This window comes from Pistacia vera, unplaced genomic scaffold, assembly GCF_008641045.1.
Source record: "Pistacia vera cultivar Batoury unplaced genomic scaffold, PisVer_v2 Contig136, whole genome shotgun sequence".
NCBI lineage: Eukaryota > Viridiplantae > Streptophyta > Magnoliopsida > Sapindales > Anacardiaceae > Pistacia > Pistacia vera.
In genome coordinates, this window is record NW_022195423.1 from 945,558 (window position 1) to 970,526 (window position 24,969).

Here is a 24,969-nt window from a genome sequence, read left to right on the forward strand (position 1 = left end):
ATGGTTGAGATTAAAGAGTCAAGGAAGATTGAACCCATCATAGACACAATTCTCTCTTCTTCAAGCCGCCTGTCTTCAATCTTTAGCCACCCGTCTTTTCTCTCCAGCCTCCTTTAATTCCTTTACCCTCTTCTTATTTTTGGAAGCAGGTTGATGTGGTGGGCTATTAAAGAGATTGGGCTTTATTTTGCAAGCATGATGAGCTAGACCAAGATAGGCCTTCCTTATTTCTATCAAATTCTTGTTTACATCATGGCCCTCTAAATGGGCTTTCAACCCATTTAATTATTTTTGAAGGTTTCTTTGTAAGTCCTTTGGCATTGATCATACCCCTCCCATGAATGATTGTCCCAAGTTATTTGATAAAGCATCCAATAATATAACAATATTACTATACTTACAAAGAAATTTTACAAAGATTTCCATACAAAGTGAGGTGGCAAAAAATGAATGGAAGAGTAAAATAAAAAGTCAAACTCATGAAATTCACTCTTCCATTCATTTTTTGCCACATCACTTTGTATAGAAATCTTTGTAAGATTTCTTTGTAAGTATAATCCATGTCCAAGTTTGATAATCTAAAGAAAATCAAAGGTAAAGAAACAAAATTGATTAAAGAACTAATAAATATGATAAAAAAACAACTAACAAAATAATATTAAAACCATGCTCAACATATGTGTAACGATGCAAATTACAAAAGACAAAACCCTGTTATACAATTAATTTAAATATGTCCACTGTGAAAACCAAGCTTCAAGAATTATGATTTATACAAATACATAAAAGCTGTGTTATAAAAGGAAATGAAATAAAGGACTTTCATTAAAAATATGAGTTTGCAATACATGGAAACAAAGCTTCATTCTAGGCTGCTGACTCAGTTTCATTATTGCCAAGATTATAACTTCCTCATTCTGGGGATTTTCTATATTTCCCATTCTGTCTAAGATTTATCATATATTTTGTGGACTTTTTTTTTTTTTTTTCATTAATGTCAAGAATTTTGTTTTCTCTCTTTTAACTTTTTGTTAATGTACTTTGCTATTTAGTGTATATGAAATTGTCATTATATCATGGTGAAGATTGAAGCTCCCCTCTAAAAGAAATTTCAAATATAACTATTGGATTATTGGTTTATTGGTTAAGTAGTTTAGTAAGCTGTAAGCTGTAGTTAATAAGTCTGTTTACTGTTATAATTAGTTGAACTATGGTTAGCTACAACTGTGGCTAAGTAAGCCATAGTTAACGAAGCTAATATAAAATTGTAAGTGTTTTGTACTTTGTAAGTAAACTGAATAAGAAATAAAGGAATGCTTTTCTTCTTGAATCTTATTCTCTGAATAAATCGCACATGGTATCAGAGCAGTGTTTTAAGCTGCGAAATCGATTTTTCCACTGAAGAAATCAGTCGAGATTCAAGTTGTTCCTGTATCTTCATTCAAGCTTAAATCAAACTTCATCATTGATCTTCTCATCAATTAAGCTAGTTCTACTCACTAAAAATCGATTGAGAAGCTGCGATTCAGAATTAGTGAAATGACAATTGATTATAGCTCCTCTTTACATACATCCTTTGGATAATCCAGGTTCAATCTTAATTTCAAAACAGCTGACTGGAATAGAGAACTACGAGGTATGGAGTCGAGCTATGACAGTGTCTTTGAGAGCAAAGAACAAATTAGGGTTTGTTGATGGTTCTTGTAAGAAATCAAAATTCAGTGAATCCTTGCATGCACAATGGGAGCGATGCAATTCCTTGGTTTTGGCATGGATCTTTAATACTGTTTCGAAGGACATATTCAACAGCATCATGTATGCAAATAGTGCACATCAAGTGTGGCAAGATCTGCAGGAATAGTACAACAAAGTCAATGGAACAATAGTATTTGGAATTCATAGAGAGATTGTGAATTTGGTGCAAGGAACAAAATCGATTGCAGTATATTACAACAAGCTAAAGACTTTAGGGGATGAGTTGAGTTCATTGGTGAGTTTGCCAACACCAGGCAGTGACTCAGCCAAGGCCTATTTGGGTAATTTGAATCAACAAAAGCTGCTACAGTTTTTAATTAGACTTAACGACTCTTATGCCTTAATACGAAGTCAAATTTTACTAATGGTTCCTCTACCCCCAGTGAAGCAGGCATATTCCATAGTCATTCAAGATGAAAGTCAAAAGGTTTTAACTGGGTTTAATCATAGTACAGAGGTTACTAATGCATTATACTCACAAGGGAATCAGAAGAATCGGAATTAGAACTCAAAATATAAAGGGAAGAAACCTTATATAGAGTGTGACTATTGTCATGCTTCGAGACATAAAAGGGAAAATTGTTATAAGCTGCATGGTTATCCAGTAGATTTCCAATTTACTAGAGGAAGCCAGGGACGAAGGCTAAGGCTAATCAAGCTCAATCGAGTCAAGAACCAGTATCACAGATACAACTGATGAACTCTGAATCTGCTCTTGACAATATGAAAGGGGGGAACCAATCTTGGAAATGTGATAACACCAGAACAATATGCTTAGTTGCTACAACTGCTGGGGAAAGAGAACATCTCAACACGATTTACAAACTTGGCAAGTGAAATTGTCTCTCTATACTCTAATTATGATAATGAAGATTGGATTCTAGATTTAGGAGCTACAGGCCACGTGACCCATAATTTCCAGAACCTTGAATCTACTTTTGCTAGCCAATCATCCATAGCAAGCTATGTAGGTCTCCCAAATGGCACAAAACTCCAATTAGGTATGTTGGTTCTGTGAAATTGCAAGATAATTTGTGTCTTGATAAGGTCTTATACTTGCTAGATTTCAAATATAACCTGGTGTCAGTGTCCAAATTAACTTCATTAGGTCACTATTCCATTACATTTTATCTCGTTTTTGTGTTATCCAAGATCTTTAGAGTGGCAAACTAAGGGAGATTGGTAAGCAATGCCAAGGGTTATATCATTTTGTTCCTAATTCACAAATAAAGTTGCATTCTTCTGATTTAGAAATAAAAGGATCTATTGGTAAGACTCCAATTGTACCTTTTGATCCATTAATAAAGATTCATTGTTTGCCTTCAGCTTTATCCCCTGAATTTCATGTTAAAGATGTTGCACTTTGGCATAAAAGATTAAGGCATGTACCAATTTCAGTTCTTTGAAAAATGTATCATAACTTACCTAATCATCATAATTTTCATTGTAATGTTTGCCTCTGATCTAAGTAGACTAGATTTCCTTTTGCTTTAAGTGATACAAATTCCTCACATGCCTTTGAGTTATAACATTTAGATGTTTGGGGGCCTTATAAGACATCTACCCAGGGATATGCTAGATTCTTTCTCATTATAGTTGATGATTTCACTAGGACCACTTGCCTTATGCAATTTAAGTCTGATGTTCATCAAACATTGAAAGACTTTATTCATACAGTTCAAAATTAGTTCAGCCAAACACCTAAGTGCATTAGAACTGATAATGGATTAGAGTTCTTTAATCACCAATGCCATGATCCACTAGCTGGTTTAGGAATCATACATCAAAGTACATATGTCTACACTCCACAGCAAAATGGAGTGGTAGAAAGAAAGCATAGGCATATACTAAACATAGATAAAGCCTTTAAATTTCAGTCTAGCATTCCAAATTACTTGTGGGGTTATGTAATCAAGGCTATTGTTTATATCATTAATAGGTTGCCCACTAGAGTTTTAGATGGCCTTTCACCTTATGAAAAATTCTTTGGAACAAAACCTAAGTTAGATCATTTAAATGTCTTTAACTACTTGGCATATGCTACCAATTTGGTTCTCCATGATAAGTTCACTCCAAGGTCCACTCTTTGTGTTTTCTTGGCTATTCTTCTACAAAGGAAGGTTATATCTTGTATGATTTGCATACTAAATCCATATGTGTTAACCGAGATGTAGTCTTTCATGAACATATTTTTCCCTTCACTAAACCACTTTTCCTAGACACTTTCATGGGACAGGACTTATACAACCCATCTCTTGAATTCAATTCTTATCCTGATGATGCAAATAATCTGCAAGAAACAGAACCAAGCACTACCTAATACTATTTCCTCTCCCTTGCCCATTGAACCTGTACATCACCCTACTCCTCCACTTAGAAGATCCGGTAGAACCACTAAACCACCAATCTAGACTACAGATTTTGTATATCCAATCCTACCCAAATCCAACTTAGTTCCTACTGTTCAGTACCCTATTCGCAATTACATATCTTATACTCATCTTTCCCCTACCTACCAAAAATTCTTGTCTAGTATCTCTATACTTATTGAGCCTACCTTATTCACCCAAGCATCCAAAAATCCCTATTGGTTTGCTACTATGCAACAAGAAATTTAAGCTTTGGAATAAAATGGGACTTGGTCTTTAGTTTCCCTGCCTCTTGGAAAAGTTCCAATCAGGTGCAAATAGGCTAAAATATAAGGCAGATGGCACTTTAGAAATGTACAAAGCATGGTTAGTTGCCAAAGGGTTTACCGAACAAGTTGGGATTGATTATGAGGAGACTTTTTCTCCTGTGGTGAAGATAATGACTGTAAGGCTTTTTTTAGCTATTGCTTCCATGAGAAATTGGCCACTTTATCATTAGATGTAGATAATGCTTTCCTCCAAGGAAATCTCCAAGAGAAAATTTACATGCATTTACCCCAAGGCTTTCCTAAACAATAAGACAAGTCACTGGTTTGTAAGCTTCATAAGTCTTTGTATGACTTGAAACAAGCTTCTAAGGCTTAGAATACTAAACTTACTATTGCATTATTGATGGGAGTTTTCCAGCAATCACCTTCAGATCACTCATTTTTCTTTAAGAAGGATTAGGCCAATATAGTCATCCTACTCGTCTATGTAGATGATTTGGTTATTATTGGCAGTGATGCTTCTCTTATTCAAGCAACTAAAGACTAGTTACATTCTCATTTTAAGTTAAAAGATTTGGGAGCTCTTCGGTATTTTTTAGGCTTTGAAGTTGCAAGGTCTTCCAAAGGTATTAGCTTGTGTCAAAAGAAGTATGCTTTGGAATTGATCGCTGAATTAGGTTTTAAAAGAAGTATGCTTTGGAATTGATCGCTGAATTAGGTCTGGCTACTGTGAAACCAGCTTTGGTCCCTCTTGATCCGAATCTGGAATTTACTACTGTGGAATATGATCACAATTTCTTGGTCAGGAGGATCCGGCTTTGTTTGAGCCATCGGTGTATCAAAAACTGATTGGTAAACTTCTCTATTTGTGCTTGACTAGGCCTAACCTTAGTTTTCCAGTGAACCTTCTTAGTCAATTTATGCATCAGCCTAAGCAGTCCCATCTTCATGATGCCCTTAAAGTTGTTAGATATAGCAAGAGTTCTCCTGGTTTGGGTTTATTTTTCCCTACACATGGTTCTATTTAGCTTCAGGCTTTTTGCGACTTAGATTGTTCTTCTTGCCTTATGACTCGTAAATTTATTACTGGTTTTTTTTATTTTTTTATTTTTTTATTTTTATTTTTATTTTTTAGGTGGTTCTTTGCTGTCCTAGAAGTCTAAGAGGTAGGCTACTGCTTGCCAGTCATCATTTGAAGCAGAATATCGTGCTATGGCCTCTATAGTTTGTGAGATTGTTTGGCTAACTCAACTTTTGATTGATCTTGCTCTTCCACTTCAACTACCTATTTCTCTTTGTTGTGAGAATCAATTTTCCATTCACATTGCTTCCAACCCAATGTTTCATGAGCATATAAAGCAAGTTGATATTGACTGCCACATTGTTCGTTCCAAGATCAAGGAAGGCTTGATACAGCCCACTCATGTTCCTACTCATGAGCAGCCTACAGATCTATTTACTAAAGTTGTTTTTGGTCCTCTTCATCACCATTTGTTGTCTAAGTTGGGAGTGATTGACATTCATCACCCACCAACTAGAAGGGGGGTATTGGATTATTGGTTTATTGGTTAAGTGGTTTAGTAAGCTGTAGTTAATAAGTTTCTTTACTATTATAATTAGTTGAACTATGGTTAGCTACAACTATGGTTAAGTAAATCAAAGTTAACGGAGCTAATATAAAATTGTAAGTGTTCTGTACTTTGTAAGTAAGCTGAATAAGAAATAAAAGAATGCTTTTCTTCTTGAATCTTCTTCTCTGAATAAATCATACAATAACATTATGTTCATATTCTGGACCTTCAAAATTAACATCTTAATTATTACTTTTCCCTAAAATTATGAAACATTGCCACTTGTGTAATTGACTTGTAAAACGGCTTTTTGACATACTGTTGTCAATTTTATTTTATTGGTCTACTCGCTGATCGGTTCATGGTGTTAGTGATGAATTGAAAATTTTTAAAAATTTGATGTAATTTAGGATTCATTAATTATTTCACAGGCTTGACTAGTTTTTCCTAGACGACTTGTTAAAATTTCTAAGTCCAAATGTCCACGAATGAAGGAAGACAACCTTCAGCACCATAATTAAGACATGGGACAATTCAAATTGTTCAATGTATCAGGGCATAGACATCAAGTGTTCACTTTTTGACAAAATTGTAATTACACCAATTTTGAGTTCTGTATTTTAGCAGGTTTATAAAGTACTTGTCAAAGTTTATTATATTTCTTTGCTTATAAATATAAATCTATTGTGCTTTATATTGCTATAACATTTGAAGATGATGTCCAGTAGCTTTTAAGTGAATTAGTATTAATTTTCATACAAGGATGTCATAGGATAAGTTCTTATTGGTACAAATATGTGAAATATGTGTTGGATAAAGTATGTGCTGGATATCAATTAATTTACTTTCTGAAATTGATACTTGATAAATTTGAACTAAAATGTCATTACAATAATAATAATAAAATAGAAAGGAAGCAAAAACTTGAATCTCTTAACTCCTTAGGATACCAATCAAGAAGGTTGTTAATCAATTGCTGCTTCTGCCTTAAGCTTTGAAGTTCCCCCGTGCAGCTTTGATCTTTGCTTCATTATCAGCTTTCATCTTTTCCAATCTTGCTTTCTCGGCTAATTTCGTTGTTTTTCAATTTTGGTTCTTTCAGTGGAGGGCAATCTATTGTAAATATAAGGGTAGTTTAGTAAATATAAGGGTAATTTAGTCAAAACAGGTTGTAAGTTGTTTTGGTTAATCAGATTGGTTAGTTGTTATAGTTGGTTACAGTTAGTTTACTTCAACCAGCTAAAATGTAACTAGAGTTACTAAGCTTGTATATAAGGAAAACATTGTTTATTCAATAAAGTCAGTCGATATTTGCCCCAATTTTCAGCTTTCCTCTGTTTCTTTTGCTCCCTCAACATGGTATCAAAGCACCAAACTTCCTCTTCTCAAATCAAAACTCAGGTCAATTAAAGCCCATTCTTGCATCTTAAACAAGTTCGAAGAAGCTTTAAGTTTGTCAATTTCTCTTCTCGTTCTTGAATTTCACATTTCACAGTCTTTAATTGATTTGAGTTGAGTTTTGAAATTTAAGAGATATTATGACGAATTCAACAAAAGAGGTAAATATTCCCTCAATTGACTCCAACTCACCGATTTACGTACATCCATCAAACACACCAGGATTTATATTGGTTTCAGAATAGTTGATTGGTTCTGAAAATTACAACATCTGGAGTACAGCAATGACAGTCTCTCTCTGTGCTAAGAACATGCTAGGGTTTGTCAATGGAACATGCACGAAGTCATCTGTACACGCTCACTAGATTCCACAATGGGAGAGGTGTAATTCAGTGGTCCTTGCTTGGATTTTTAATTCGTTGTCAAAGGAAATCTTTAATGGAATAGTCTATTCAACAAGCGCTGCACAAGTTTGGCAAGATTTGAAAGAACAATACCACTAAGTGAACGGAACTAGAGTGTTTGCTCTTCATCGGTAAATTGTGAATTTAACCCAAGGAACCACCACGGTAGCCGGTTACTATAATAAGCTCAAGTCACTTTGGGATGAGCTTGATTCTTTGGTGAGCTTACCTACACCTGACAATGCTTCGACAAAGGCCTATTTGGAGCAATTGAATCAACAAAAATTGTTATAATTTTTTATGAGGCTGAATGATTCCTACTCCGTGGTTCGAATTCAAATCTTGCTTATGAATCCCTTACCGATAGTGAAACAAGCTTATTCTGATGAGAGTCAAAAAATTCTGGCTGGAATGAATTTGAATTCAGAAGTGTCTACTACACTTTATGCACATAATAATGGAAATGGTAAGGGGCAAAGTCAAGGACAGAAGTATAAGGGAAAAAAACCATATATCGAGTGTGAGTTTTGTCACATCCTTGGACATAAACGTGAAGCCTGCTATAGGCTGAATGGATATCCACCTGACTATCAATTCACAAAGGGAAAGACTTCTAAATCAAAAGCTTTGGCTTATCAAGTACAGAGCTCTGAGTTGTTAGATGCTGGGAAATTTGATACTGGAAACACCAATGCAGCAATTGGACCAATTCTTACTATTGAACAATATAATCAAATTCTTCAATTGCTAGGAAAGGAGAATGTATCGCCTTCAGCTGCAAATCTTGCAGGTAATTCTGTGGCCTTGCTATCCTATTTTGATGAAAAGAACTTGATAATTGATACTAGAGCAACTGATCACATGACTTTTAATCAGTCTTTGTTGAAATATTCCACTGCTGTAGAACCTTCTTCCAAATACCTTGTAGGTTTGGCAAATGGAACAAAAACATATGTTAGAAATGTAGGATCTGTTATTCTGGATGATAACATACACTTATCAAATGTCTTACATGTTTGGGATTTTCATCACAATTTACTTTCTGTTTCAAAACTTGTTGTTTCTAACAATTGTTTTGTTACTTTCTATCCTGATTTTTGCCTCATTCAGGATCTTTACAATGGCAAGTTGAAGGGGATTGGTAAGCATAGTCAAGGCCTTTACTTTTATGATCCAAAATTGTCTTTTTCATCCCTTATGTCTTTAGGAAAGTTGAATAAATCTGCTTGTAATGTTTTACATTCATCACAAGTTGTACCTCATGATTTGCAATTGAATAAAAGGTATGTTTTTTCCTGTTTCACTTATGACTACATCTTTGTCTCACAAATTTGCATTATGGCATCAAAGGTTAGGACATGTGTCTTATTCAACCTTGCCACTTGTTCATCCTAGATTGTCTAAGTCTATTGAACACACTGCATTACCCTCATTTCATTGTCCCATGTGTCCTCTAGCTAAACAAACCAAGTTACCCTTTCCTCATAGCACTTCACATTCTAAGCATAATTTTGATTTGTTACATATGGATGTGTGGGGGCCATATAAAACACCTACTCATGGGAATGCCCAATACTTTCTCACAATCGTCGATGATCATTCTAGGGTCATTTGGTTGTTTCTCATGCAATTCAAATCAATACCTTTATCACTCTTAAACACTTCCTTCAAATGGTTCAAACACAATACCACTTGGTTCCTAAATGCATTAGAAGTGATAATGGTTTAGAATTCTTCAATAAGGATTGTCATGACCTTTTAAGTAGTAAGGGAATTATACATCAAAGCTCTTGTCCATATTCTCCTCAACAAAATGGCATTGTTGAGAGAAAGCATAGACACATTCTAGAGGTTGCTAGGGCATTGAAAGTTCAGTCTCACATTCCCACTCATTTTTGGGGTTATTGTGTTCAAAATGCAATCTACATTATTAATAGACTGCCAACACACTTGTTCTTAAAGGTTTGTCTCCCTTTGAAGTATTTTTTTTCAAAACCTCCCACATTGGATCATTTAAGAGCATTTGGATCTTTGGCCTATGCATCAATCCTTTCTTCTAAGGACAAATTATCCCTTAGAGTTGTTCCTACTATTTTCTTAGGATATTCTCTTACACAAAAGGGATATATTCTCTATAATTTATCCTCTCATACTATCTTTGCCACTCGAGATGTAGTGTTCTATGAACACATCTTTCGTTTTGCCTTACCTAAGTCTTCCCAAGTACCTTTTCCTCTTGAATTTGATTTCTTAGTTCTAGAGCCTAATCAGTCCTCTTCTTCAGACACTTATTCCCCTGTTGATCAAGGATCAACTCCTCCAACTCCTATTGTTTCTCCTTCAACTCCTTGTTTAGGGTCTGATCCTTCATATTCAGATCTATCTCATCACGTTGAACCTCTAGTTTCTTATGTTCCAAGAAGGTCTAGCCGATAGTCTCATCCTCCTATTTGGACTAATGATTTATTTGTCCTACATTACCTCTAAATACTTTAGCACATCTTTCCAAATATCCCATCGTTGATTTTGTTTCTTATAATCATGTATCACCCTCTTATAAGGTTTTTTTATCCAAACTATCATTTGTTGAACCCACAAGCTTTTCCCAAGCTTCCAAGGACCCAAATTGGATAACAACCATGGATAAAGAAATCCAGGCCTTAGAGCATAATCAAACCTGGTCTCTAGTACCTTTGCCTAATGGCAAGGTCCTTATTGGTTGTAAATGGGTTTATAAACTCAAATACAAGGCTGATGGTACATTGGAAAGATACAAGGCATGTTTGGTTGCTAAGGGATATACACAGCAGGCCGGTATTGATTATGCTGAAACTTTCTCTCCAGTTGTGAAAATGGTTACAGTTAGGACCATCTTGGCCTTGGCTTCCATGAATAATTGGCCACTTTTCCAATTAGATGTTGACAATGCATTCTTGCAAGGTGATTTGCAAGAAGATATTTATATGACATTGTCACAGGGTTTTACAAAGCAGGGGGGGCAGGATCTAGTATGCAAGCTTCATAAGTCTTTATATGGTTTGAAACAGGCCTCTAGAGCTTGGAATTATAAACTAACCACAACCCTTTTGGATGGAGGATTCCAGCAGTCCAAGTCAAATTATTCATTGTTTTTTAGACAAGATCAATCTCATATTGTCATATTATTAGTGTATGTCGATGACATTGTAATAACTGGAGATAATCAAGCCATGATTGATCAAACTAAGGAGTTTCTCAATTCCAAATTTAAGCTAAAAGACTTGGAAGTATTGAGATATTTCTTAGGCCTTTAAATGGCTCGATCTTCTAAAGGAATCAGCCTATGTCAAAGGAAGGATGCACTTGAATTAATCTCTGAATCTGGTTTGCTCAGAACCCTCTGCTCTACCAATGGAGTCCAATTTGAAACTTACTTCGGTAGTATATGATAGTCAATTTCCTTCTAGAACTGATCCTTTGCTTGCTGGCCCCTTTGTTTATCAGAGATTGGTTGGAAAACTTTTATATTTGTGCATAATCAGGCCCGATCTAAGCTATTCAGTCAGCATTTTAAGTTAGTTCATGCACCAACCCAAGCAATCACATATGACGGCAGCTCTCAAGGTGATAAAGTATGTGAAATCAGCTCCAGGTTTAGGCTTATTTTTCCCTACTGCCAACACCTTGAATCTATCAGCTTATAATGACTCTGATTGGGGGTCTTGGTTGATGACTAGAAAATTCATTACTGGATTATGTGTGTTTCTTGGTTCTGCATTGATTTCTTAGAAATCCAAATGCCAAGCTACCATCTCCAAATCTTCTTCAGAGGCTAAGTATAGGACTATGGCATCTACGGTTTGTGAAATTCTTTGGATTGTTCAGCTACTCAATGAACTTGGTCTATCCAGTTTGCTTCCTATTACTCTACATTGTGACAATCAAGCAACCAACCACATTGCTTCCAACCCCATGTTCCATGAAAGAACCAAACACATTGACATTGATTGCCATATAGTCAGGGAGCAGCTTAAGAAGGGACTCATCAACACTGCCCATATCTCTTCCTCTTAACAGCCTGTTGGCATTTTGACTAAAGCACTTAGCAAGCATCCTCATTATCATCTGTTGTACAAGTTAGGGGTGATGGATCTTTACCACCCTCCAACTTGAGGGGGGGTATTGTAAATATAAGGGTAGTTTAGTTAAAACAGGTTGTAAGTTGTTTTGGTTGGTTGTTAGAGTTGGTTACAGTTAGTTTACTTCAACTCAACTCAAATGTAACTAGAGTTACTAAGCTTGTATATAAGGAAAACATTGTTTATTCAATAAAGTCAGTCAATATTTGCCCTAATTTTCAACTTTCCTCTGTTTCTTTTGCTCTCTCAACACAAACCATGCTCGACTCTCGTACATCAGAAGATGGAGGCAACTCCGGCCTGAAATGAGAATGAAGTCTAACAATGACGCCTCAATTTTTGCTTCATTATCAAACTTCATCCTTTCTAGAGTTTCGTTATGAAATTGGTTGTTTTTATGGTGAGTTCCATTGTTTGGTGCTTCCCTTGGAGGGCTGTCTTCAAGACAATAATATATGGGATGCGTAGGGTTGTAGATTGATGTAGGTGAGTTTTCGTTGTAATGAGAAGAAGACTCTGGCGTCCATTCTAAAGGTGAGTGATGAGAAGACTTCTTCATTAATCCCTTAGCACTATTCAGTTTGGCTTACTTATGTGATCATTTTAGAATTCGTCCAATACACTTCATTTTAAATAATCTGGATAAATGACAAGTGTGTGATTGGGCTTGTAATGGACTTTAGAGTTTATTGGACTTTTGATGGGAGGGCCCAATAGATTGATATAAATTGGCTAGGTCCCCTTTCCAAAACGCAATTGTACATGGAACCACATTTGGAAGTCATCATTCTGGAGCGTTTTCGGAAAAGAAAACCGGTCACTACTTGCATTCATAAGCCATGGTAGAATCAGGTTTTTCTAATCCTTAGTCTTCAAATTTAATAATCTATTATCAATATGCAGACCTTGGAATAATTGTTAGAATTGAGTAGAATTCTGTTATAATTCTTACAATATAATCCCATCAATTGAGCAAACTACACCTTTTAGATATCGAAATCGTTATTTAATGGAAGGATCCTCTTTGAATGGAAAATTATATATTTACCCTATAAATTCAAAAACCCTCATAAAAGGTTTTTGAATTTCAACAAAGTTTCATACTTTAATTGATTTCTCAGTTTTTTGGTATTGATTTGAATGATTATAATACATGAGACACAATATTTTGTATTTTAATTGTTTAATATTTATCAATATTAGATAAAAATATTTTCCTTCTTCATTTTAAACTTATTTGATAATTTCTTACACGACACCCTTTTAAATACTTTTACGGAAATTGTTTTTATGCATCAAAAATATATTCCTACAAAAAAATTCCCAAATGGGATTTTTATTTATTTTGCCCGCAAAAGAGGCAGAATAGTAAGCTAGCATTACTGCAGTAGGCATTGAGAATTTAATTAATGTTTGGATCCATAATGAAAAACAATTCCATTAAGAAAATAATATAAAACATTATTAAAGGATGGACTTACACTTATCCAGTTATTAGTGATACAGTCCCTATCAGCCACTAATGACAATTAATTTATTTTAAATAAATGGTAATTATAGTTGAAAACAACTGTAATAATACCTCTTTATACAAAAATAAAAAAAACAAAATTATTCAGTGCAATCAAATCAAACCCACTAAGAGCGTTGTCGGGTTCACTTGATTAGGTTAAAGTGGATTATTTGCACCAATAAAACACCATTAAATTGTAAACAAGTACTTTAAGGCTTAACTGACCAAAAAATATAATAAAATTTGAAAGAAAAATCATTTTTGAATTTTTAAATGTTATTTATACTTAAGTAAATGAGTATAATGGATAAAGAGAGTTTTTGTTGCTTATTGATGTTATATATATTAGTAAACTTTTAATATGTTTACTTTGTATTATTCAACATAGCATTTTATTCCAACATTTACAAAATTCGTTTACTCTATTCTATTTGGTAATAAAAGTTGTTACTTTGAAATTTCTAGGTGAAAAAGTGTCGTTAAGGCAAATCTTGGGTGAGAAAAAGTCGTTTACTCTATTCTATATGATAATAGAAGAGAAAAGGAAAGTCTTTCCTATGATGAATATACAACATCATAATACTACATTCAATTAAATAAACTGAATGTATGTGTAACATAGGACACTCAACACTAAGATATTGTCTGTTTTAGAATCAGACTCACATGGATTTGTTTTCAACTACACATAAGTGCTCTTAATCCAAAATAGTTTTTGATAGTTTAGAAGCTCACATGGTACTTAATTAAACTTCAACTCTTCTTTCTAAGTCGGTGTGAAGTCACAATATAAACCGACTCTCTACAAGGGTCGAGACACGTTTTGAATGAAAGATGCTTTCATAAACTCATAAACCCGTACAGATCTAGATCTAAGCAAAGGTGAACTAGAGAGTTTCATGACCATTCTTATATCCAATTGCAAATTACGCACCGTTTGATATCTGCCAAGCCGTGATGTCCTTAGGGTGAATAGTGAAAGCAAAAAGAGTCATAAATAATACTAAATACGTATCTTTCAAAGAGGATGATGTTGTTATGGAGAACATCAGAACAGTAAGCTTCCAGTATCTTGGCATCATTGCCTTGTCCATTACACTTTTCTTGATAATGACAACTTCAAAAGTGCACAGCTGAGATTTTTCTAAAAGACATTTCAGATTTTTATGAACATTATTCATTCAATTTTACGTATTTGACATTTTGTGATAACTATGGATTTAAATTCACCACTTTCATTTATTTATTATGTTTTGATAGAAACATAGGAGGCAAATTCACATGTTTTTCTATTAGGTAGTGAATTTTCTAACTTAGAAAATCTTGCCAATCAAGTGGAACAGAAATTTATACTTAACAAATTCTGGTTGTCAATGTTTACTCACAAGGTACAATACCCAGATAAATATTTGTCAATGTTTAGGTAAGATGACAATTATAATTCTAACTTCTTTCCACTTGAAAAAGTTTTAAGTGGGACAAATGGATATCATTTGTATATATGTTAATTAGTCAGACGATAAAAAAAAAAAATTATATATATATTCTGTGAATGAACATACTAGGACTGTAAACGAGCCGAGCAGAGCTAAAGCTCGTTTAGAGCTCGGCTCGATAAGGCTTGGTTCGTTAACCGAGTCAAGTTCGAACACAGTGAAGCTCGCTCGTGGGCTCGCGAGCTTGGCTCGGCTCGATTAAGCACTGTACACTCCACAGGTGTTTTTGGTGATTTTTTTAACTATTAGGTATTAAACTGATATTTTCTAGTGAAAAAAGTTTTAAAAAATGAAAGCCCCCCCCCCCCCCCCCCCCCCCCCCCCCCCCCAAAACTGGAAATTTGAAATACCACGAGTTCCCTATATCTTCTCTCACTTCTTTTTCGTTTCGTCTTTGTTCGTCTTTTAGGGTTTTGGTTCTAATAATTTCTCTGCCTTGGTAGTTCGCATCGTTTCGACTCTAAGTGGATTCTATTTTCTTCGTTTGCTGCTTATCAAATTTCGATTGTTTTGTCTTCTTCTTTAACTACTTACTATTGTCTACTTGTTCAATTTGCGCTTGGACTTTTTAGACTAATTTTTCTTTGTTTGGGTTTTTTCGATGATAATAAATACGAATTTAAGGTTTTCTTTTTGTCATAATTGATGTGTTGACTTTTCTCCACGTGCAGGTGATATTTAAACTTTGGTTTCTGCAAGGAAGATGGAAGATTGGTTCTTTTATTTTATGAGTTTTGTTTGATGAAATTTGTGTGGGATTTTTAAACTAGGGTGGAATTTGAGAATTTTTAATTGGATTATAGCAGTTGTTTGTCTTTTGTTTTGTCTTGAGTTAAGTTGGTCTTCAATTTTTTTCTCTCAACTGAGTTTTAGTAAAATTGGGTATGTGCTTTCTGGTAAAACATAAGGGCTCGCGAGCCTTATCGAGCTCGACTGAGCTCGAGCTTGACCGAGCTCGAGCTCGAGCTCAAGTCTCAATTTTGAGGCTCACCGCTCGAGCTCGACACTGTTGTAAACGAGCCGAGCTCGATAAGCCAAAAGCTCGGCTCGGCTCGGCTTGTTTACACCCCTATGACATACTCGTCTTTCACGTGGTTTAAAAAAATATTTGTTTTTTAAGATTTGAAAAATAGTCTCATTCATGTATTATAGATTGCTAGCGTATAAGTTATTATAATAATATTACTCAACCGTTAATCGTAAACATAGTTACAAGTGAATGAACCAATTTTTTTCATGAAACAAGGAACAGCCATAAGCAAATTAAAAATATTATCAACTAAGATATAAAGTGGATGCAATAGTGATTTTCATAATATATGATTGCCTCGAATGAGTTTTAACCAAATATTCTCTCACATGTTTATTCTCTATAAATAATTTGTAAACATTTGGATGCATTTATGCGGATGAAAATAATATAATAAAATGGGTTGGATACAATTTGGCTTTTTTTTTTTTTTAAAGCAAGTGAATAAAATAAAACCTAGGTTGTACGCAGGCTAGCTCTTTGAATTTAATTGATGAATGGGATACCCAAGAATCAAAATCTCATTAATCTTATTTATTGATGTTATGTCTGAAAAAGTAGGGCTAATGCAAGACCCAGTCAGTATAAAAAGTCAGAGCTTAGGTAGGTTCGCAGCTAGTCAAAGGCAGCCACGTCATACAATGACATGGACGGCATGCTCCTGTCAGGGCAATGGGTGTGCGTCATACCAACCAGGAGCTATAGCGATTCCACGTATCTAATCCTTGCACCAAATCGCATAAATCGCTCTAAAAGGTGGGCAATGGGACATAAAGAAGGATTTGCACGGATAATCCCACCAACTCACAGATTTAGTAATTATAGCCTAACTCATCCCACTATAAATTGAGAGTTCCTCTCTCATTTGGGGGATTAGCTAATCTCTCTAAAGGAAAATAGCATTCTCTCACTCTCGTGTAATAATTTGTAAGTCATCTCGTTGAACGCGACCTGACCACTGTTATTAATATAAAATCAGTGGACGTAGGATTTGCTTCCTTGAGCATCCGAACCACTTTAAATACTGTTCTCCATTGCTTTTTCTCTCACTCTTTCATCCATGTGTGTCTTCTGGGCTAGCTCAGCATTTCACACGTGCGTTTAGTTGGTGTCAAAATCACGCATCAACAGTTTGGTGCTAGAAGGAGGGCTTGATTTAGTATTCGTCCTTCATCAGGAGAATCTCTAACTTACTAGTCCTACAGCAACAAATGGCTCGCCGACTTGAACCTGAGCGAACCAATCAGGGTGCTAAGGAGATCCCCCAAGCGCAGGAGGACACTTCTCCCGAGGTACCTTCAGTTCCGCAAAATGTCGCGGGGGATATCCCGTCAAGTTCACAACTTGACCTTGCCATCATGAGCTACCTGGAGAGGTTCAACAATACTCTCCAAACGGTCAAACAAAGGTTGGACCATTTGGACCAAGGCGTGCCACCCGAATCAACTGGGGTGGTGCAACCGCCAAAAATGCCTACAAGTCACGCGAAAGCGCGACAAAGGGCGATAGCCCGTGCTGCAAGCACTGCAGTGCGCCGAAGGAAGGGTAAGCAAGTGGCGAAAAACAGGCCTAAGGGCTCCAGAGGGTCGACGAACATCGACCACATCCCGAGTAGAATACCCGTGGCATTAAGACTCGGTGAAAGGTCGCAGCCCTAGCCGTCCCATGCCACGTCGCATGAACACCCCAATAAAAGTGCTAGGCGGGGCGATTCTCATCACCGCCAGAGAAACAATCCTGATCATAGTATTGCGGGAGGCTCCCACACTCCGCGAGGCAGTTCGTACCACCGCGGAGGTCGTGAAAATTTCCCGCACCATTCATCGCCATCACATGGCTCTAGCAAGCGTGTGTCGATAGCGGTCGGAACTGCCGACCAAGGCGAAGTGGAATCCGACCTCCTCCAGACTTTCCTCAATCGCAATGGCAATCACAATCGCAATCGCGAGGGTCGAACTCGCATGGGTGAAAGCAATCCTCAAATAGCTCCGCTACCTCAGATTGAGGAGCTACAACAAGCTCTAGATTAACTGAAAGCTTAGCAAAACGAGCAAGGGTAGGTCGCAGCAGCGTCTCCCTTTTCTCCTGCAGTATTAGCCACCCCTCTCCCATCGAGATTTAGAATGCCCGATATACGGGCGTTCGATGGAAATTCTGATCTGCCGAATCACTTGTATGAATTCAACGACCTGATGGAGCTTCACCAGGTTTCAGATTTGGCAAAGTGTCGTTGTTTGGCAATAACTCTAACCTCTCATGCCAAACGATGGTTTAGATTGCTCCCAGCGGGATCGATCAACTCGTTGCCTCAAATGAGCGTGACATTCCTAAGGCATTTCCAAGCAAACCGAAAGTTCTCAATGCCTTTGAGCTACCGAAGCAATATAAGGCAAGAGAGGGATGAATCCCTCTAATCGTACATTGATCGATTCCACAGAGAACTTAATAAGGTAGCTCACACTCCTGAAAAGTCTGTTTGGACTCTCATCATAGCGGGAGTTCACCCACAGACCGACCTGTGGAAAGAGTTACAGGCTGAGGATGATTATTCCCTCACCCGCTTTTATAACCTTGTGGAGAAGTACCTCCGTATTGAAAATTCTGTGACGGTGCTCCACCGTAGTGACCTCGGTGCTTCAGATAGTGCTTCTAGTCGGGGGGAAAGTAGGAGAGTTGATCGCAGATAGGCTACTGACGATCAACAAAAAAGAAAGAAACCGCACTATGAGCCCAAAAAGTCTTATGCTCTAGTTCCTCATCGCGCCTTTGAATGCATCTGTATCGACTATTCTTGACAAGTCGGAAGAAGCCAGCCTACTCAGAGAGCCTGAGCCCATGAAAAATCCCCCATCAGCCAGAAATAGTAAAAAATATTGTCGCTTTCATCAGGATAATGGGCATCACACCGATAAGTGTCGAGCTCTCAAACAGGCAATCGAAGACCTCATCAAGCAGGGGCATTTCAAGGAATATATTGATGACTCCACTTCTACGCAAGAGAAAAATTAAAGGGAACCAAGAAAGAAGCGTCGTGATCGCAAAGGTATATACAGCGTCAATTTGATCTTCGGGGGACCGCACCTTGTGGTGAACTCGTGAGATGCCCAGGAAAGATATGCTCGCACAGCCCATCACGACCCTATCAGTGTGATGAGCACAACGCGATGACCATAAAAGGTTCGCAAGGAAGAGGAAATTACCTTCTCCGAAAAGGATGCAGTTCAATTGCATTATCCCCACGATGACGCTCTTGTGATCACGCCCCTAATAGGGCGCCATAACATCCACAGAATGTTGGTGGACAACGGAAGTGTTGTGAACATCCTGTTCCAGATAGCTTTTAAAAGAATGAACTTGGACGAGGCCGACCTGAAGCCCGCCTCGATCCCCCTATATGGTTTTACAGGGGACCACCTGATCCTCAAAAGAACGATCTCGCTTCCAGTCACGCTGGGTGACTTTGACGAAGTGACCAAGGTAACTGAATTGTTGGTAGTGGATTGCCCATCCGCTTTTGATGGTATCCTGGGGCGACCTCTGCCGAGAAACTTCAAGGCAGTCACTTCGATATACCATCTGAAGATGAAGTTCCCCACCCCGACGAGGATAGAGGAAGTCAGTGGATCTCAGCGCGCATCTCGCGACTGCTATGTAAAAGCAGTGCAGATGGCATGCAAAGAGAAAGCCATCTCGCGCGGCATTCCCTGACAGGCAATGGCGTTCAGCCGGATCGAGCCACAACCTGGCCCAGCCGAGGATAATATGGATCCTCCTATTCAGGAATGCCCTTCCAGTGGGCCAGTTGAGGATCTGTCCAAAGTATCGGTCAACCAGAGCGAGCCGAGCAGAGTGTTAAGAATTGGGAGCAATCTTAACCCCAGCTCGCCACCAAACTAACCAGCTTCCTGAGAGAGAATATCGATGTGTTCGCATGGTCACATGCAGATATGGTCGGGATTAGCCCGGATATTATCTGCCATGCATTGAACATCGACAGTGAAGCCAACCGGTTCGCCAAAAGAGAAAAGTGATGGATCCAGAGTGATATGTTGCCTTGAAACTTGAGATAGATAATCTTCTTCGGAATGGAACCATCCGAGAAGCGCTCTATCCGACCTGGGTTGTCAACTCGATTCTAGTAAAGAAGTGTAATGGCAAATGGTAGACCTACGTTGATTTCACCGACCTCAACAAGGCATGCCCAAAAGATAGTTTTCCCCTGCCCAGAATCGACCAACTCGTGGATGCCACCTTCTGGCATGAGCTGCTGAGTTTTATGGACGTGTACTCGGGATACAATCAAATTCTGATGTACGCATTGGACGAAGAGCATACGTCCTTTGTTACAGATCGAGGGATGTACTGCTACAAAGTTATTCCCTTCGACCTCAAGAATGCTGGTGCAACTTACCAGCTGTTGGTTAACTGAATGTTCTCCGAACAGATCAAAAAATCGATGGAGGTCTACATAAATGACATGCTGGTCAAGTCGCATGTCGCTTCAGACCACATAGCGCATCTTGCTGAGATGTTCGACATCCTCCGGCAATACAGAATGAAGCTAAACCCCCTCAAGTGCTCATTCAGAGTATCCTCGGGGAAATTCCTAGGATACATGGTTAACCAACGGAGAATAGAGATCAACCCCGAGAAGATCCAAGCTCTCCTCGATATGAAAAGCCCGATCAACAAAAAACAGGTCATGAGCCTCAATGGGCGAATAGCGGCACTAAGTCACTTCATATCAAGTGCAATAGATCACTGCTTGCCATTCTTCAATGTTCTAAAGGCCAATAAAAAGTTTGAGTGGACTCCCGAGTGCGAACAGGAATTCTAGAGTATTAAAGAACACCTCGGGAAGCCACATCTTCTGTCCAAGCCTCTCTCGCAAGAGATCCTCTTCCTATATCTGTCCGTCTCTCAGTTCGCGGTCAATGCAGCCTTAATTCGGGAAGAGGACAGGGTCCAATGGCCAATGTATTACTCAAGCAAGCGTCTGTTAGATGACGAGATGCAGTATCCAAAAATAGAACGATTAGCTTATGCCCTGCTGATCGCTTCCAGAAAGTTGCGACCTTACTTCCACACTCATACGATCCATGTAATGACCAATTACCCGCTCAGTCAGGTCCTCTAGAAACTGGAGGCATTGGGTAAATTGCTTAAATGGGTCATGGAATTAAGTCAGTTTGATCTAAAATACAGACCGAAAGCAACTATCAAAGGGCAGGCTATTGCCGACTTCATATCAGAATTCTCATATCATCCGACGAATGAGTCGGAGCAACAGCTCAGCGAAGTCATTCAGGAAACTGCTCAAAATCTATCGACCTGGAGCCTCTACATTGATGGATCATCGAACAGAAAGAGGGTTGGGGCAGGTCTTCTCCTTTTGAGTCCTAAAGGGGCTCGCATTCATGGCATTCTCCGGTTCGGTTTTAAGGCAACCAACAATAAGGCCGAGTATAAAGCTCTGCTCGCTGGACTGCGGTTGGCCAGAGAAATGGATGCAACCGCGATCAGTATCCACAACGACTCCATACTGGTCGTTAACCAGATTTTGGGAGAGTACCAAGCCAAGGAAGAAAATATGATCAGCTATCTAAAGAAAGCTAAGGCAGCACTCAAGCCGTTCAAGCACTTCACGATCACGCAGATTCCTAGAGATAGCAACTTTGTGGCAGATACCTTGGCAAGGATAGCCTCGTCATTGGACTCAGATACACTGAAGAGCATTCCTATTCAATTCATCGAGACCCCCAGTATCAGCCCGATCAAATAGGCTGTGAATGTAACAAAATCATATTCCTGGATGACCCCTATCATTCAATACCTCGAGATGGGACCTTGCCCGATGACAAGGTCGAGGCAAGAACCCTCTGAGCAAGATCTGCTCGTTACACCCTCATCAGAGACCAGTTGTACAGGCGAGGGTTTAGCGCCTCTCTCCTTTGATGTGTAACTAGCGAAGAAGCAGATTACATCATGAGGGAGATACATGAAGGGATCTACGGTAATCACACCGTCGCACGATCTCTCACCAACAAAGTTGTTCGTCAAGGGTACTACTGGCCCCTAATCCAAGAAGACACTAGCAACTTTGTCAAAAGGTGTTACAAGTGCCATCGGTTCGTGAACATACCGCGAGCTCCTCCCCACCAGCTGATAACCATGACTAGCCCCTGGCCATTTTCCATGTGGGGAATTGACCTCATTGGTCCCATGCCAGTTGGTAAAAGGGGAGTAAAGTATGTCGTGGTCGTAGTGGATTACTTCACCAAGTGGGTCGAAGCGGAACCATTAGCCGCGATCACGACCAAAAAGGTCAAGGATTTCGTCTTCAAGAACATTATGTGCCGCTATGGGATTCCTCATACTCTTATCTCAGACAATGGTAAATAATTCAACAACGAGGAGTTCAAACAGTTTTGCGACGAGCTAGGTATTCATAAAAAATTTGCCTCAGTCGCAAGGCTGCAAGCAAATGATCAAGTTGAGGCTGTCAACAAAACCATCAAACATACTCTAAAGGCAAAACTTGGCGCAGCCGAGGGGAATTAGGCCGACGACCTCCCCAAAGTCCTATAGGCATACAGAACAACTCTGAGAACCTCTACCTCAGAAACCTCTTTTTCGCTAGCATATGGTTGCGAAGCAATGATCCTTGTAGAGGTAGAAACCGGTTTACTTCAGAGGAACCTGTACAACGAAGCTGACAATGAAGCGCTTATGCGCGCAAGCCTAGACCTAGTTGAAGAACATCGTAACAAGGCTCAGCTAAGAATAGCAGCCTATCAGCAGCGCGCAAAGAGGTTCTTCGACTCTAAAGTCAGGAGAAGAGACTTCCAAGTCGGCGACCTAATTTTGAAGGAAGTTCTTCTCGGTACTAGAACAAGTGAGGGAGTTTTAGGACCGAACTGGGAAGGCCCCTACCGCATTGCCAAAGTAATAAGACCGGGGACTTCTCATCTCATAAGGCTAAATGGTTTAGAAGTACCGCGAGCTTGGAATGCTGAACATCTCATACCATATTATCAGTAATTTCGAACTCAATCTTTCCTTGAAAAGATTTTATTTCTTGCAATCTTTGTAAATAACAAATGTATTATTTTGTTGTAATAATCTTTTCACATGTAATCTTGCTCGCATAGATGTGTTATGTTCGTATAGACTTGTCCTAATGTTATAAATGGTTAGAATGCGATCTTATATATAACATGGGGTACAAAAATCGTAAGTGCTCGAGAGATTAAGAAAGATGTATTTCATTAATAAGTACAGCAAACAAGATCCCAAAAATAAATCGGCCTTGATCCCCAACTCCTGGAGGTTCGACCTCGCCATCTCAAGGCTGGTCGCCATTCGCCTGGTCAGCAGTGGGCTTCTTCGGGGCATATTTTGAAACCTCTCCCTGATCATATCCTCGGGCGGCCTCCACTGCTTCCTCATCATCGAGCCGTGCCATGGATATGAGAGTTTCCCGCCAATCCTCTGGGAGGTCGGACATATCAATCTCCGGATTCTTTGGCCGCAAGGCATAGATGGACTGAATCGCCCATTCAGTGGCCTTTGCCTCGATCTCCGCTGCTTGGCTCTTCATCTCTTCAATCAGTGAAGTAACTCTTCCCTGACTTGCTTGGAGTTCGGCCTTGAGAGCCTGCTTTTGCTTCTCTGAGGCCTTCCTCTCCTGCTCTACTCGTAAGGCCCGCTGAGAGGTCGTTTTGAGCTCCTGGTCTTTCTCGTCGACCTCCCTAGAGAGCCTGGCTATAGTCCTCTGGAGCTCCTTTATCTCCTCCCCGTGCTTCTCGAGTTCGTTCTTTTGAAAATCCACCGTGCGAAGAGCCGCATCCCTTTCGTTCAGGTACTAGTTCGTCGATTCAGTGGATAGCTCCTTTTCTTCGTCGGCGGCTTCCAGGTCCCACTTGAGGCGCGCATTCTCTTCCTTCATCACGACCTCTCCCGCAGCAACTCCCAGCCGGACCTTTTGCAGGGATAGTTGCATGGAGAGCAAAGCCTGCGAACAAGAAGAATAATGTCAGTTTCCTACCAAGAACGAAAGGGCAAAGTCCTCGCTGAGGATTGTTCGTTTTACCTTGCTTATGGGCTGGATTGATGTGGACATCAGGTCCACATGGTTGGAACCCACGAACTGTTCAAATACTTCCGCGAGTCCGCACTCCAGCAAGGTGAAGACCACCGGCTGCAAATGATCCAGTAGTTGTCCCATCGAGTCCAGCACTAGAGTGTCCTTGTCGGTGCCCCCAGCAGGGGTGTTGCCCACCGGTTCCTTACCCGATCTCTTTCTAGTACTTGCGACCTCGCTTTGCCCTGCTTGAGATGCTCCTAAAGTAGTGAGAATGCCTGGCTGCGACCTCCCGGGCTAAACGCCCAAATCCTCCAGTTCGGACTCTAACTCTTCGGCTTGAATCTGTCGCCTCTTCCTAGGTCGCTGGGCTGTTGTCTTCTGCTTTGGGCGAGCAGCCGAAGGCTGAGAAGCGCCTGTAGGTCGGACCGAGGTGCCCACCGAAGGTTGGAAAGCCTCAGCAGGACACGCCGAAGCCCCCGATGTTGCCCCTTTGACCGGGAGACCACTGGGAGCAACTTCGGTCGTCCTAGTGGTCCTTCTCGAGGGAAAGTAAATTGTCTTTGTCGTGGAAACCTTGGCACCTTCAGAGGCATGGTTACTGCTTGTGAACGTCGTTAGTAAAAATAGTTCATTGTGCAATCGAAATAGACCCAGTTAACGCAACTTACTCGATGGGGGCTCTAAGGTCGCGTCTACATTGAATAAACCTTATCTCCATAGATTCGCAGTTGTCACGAGCAGCCTTGCATCGCGACTCGCTTCGGGCAAGAAACCAAAAGCTATGATTCTGTTTGGGTCTGTGAGCAGCTCTAAACTGGTCGTTTTGTTAACTACTAGAAAATAAATAGCTCGTTAGCAAAGGACAAACAAACAAATAAATTCGTTAGGGGAAAAGAACCTACTCGGGTCCTGGAAGCAGCAAAGGTCGTCGTAACGAAAGAAGAAAAACTTCGTCTCGTA

The 24,969-nt window shown here is 39.1% G+C and overlaps 1 protein-coding gene across 1 annotated transcript; it reads right to left on the minus strand.

The window, feature by feature from the left end:
* Window positions 1-23,268: 23,268 nt before the first annotated feature.
* Window positions 23,269-24,150, minus strand: LOC116122630 (dynactin subunit 1-like). Its single transcript, XM_031408456.1, has 3 exons — window positions 24,016-24,150; window positions 23,846-23,937; window positions 23,269-23,773 (listed from the first exon to the last, which is right to left on the minus strand). The coding sequence occupies exons 1-3, from the start codon at window positions 24,148-24,150 to the stop codon at window positions 23,269-23,271; spliced, it is 732 nt and encodes a 243-aa protein (XP_031264316.1).
* Window positions 24,151-24,969: the final 819 nt, after the last annotated feature.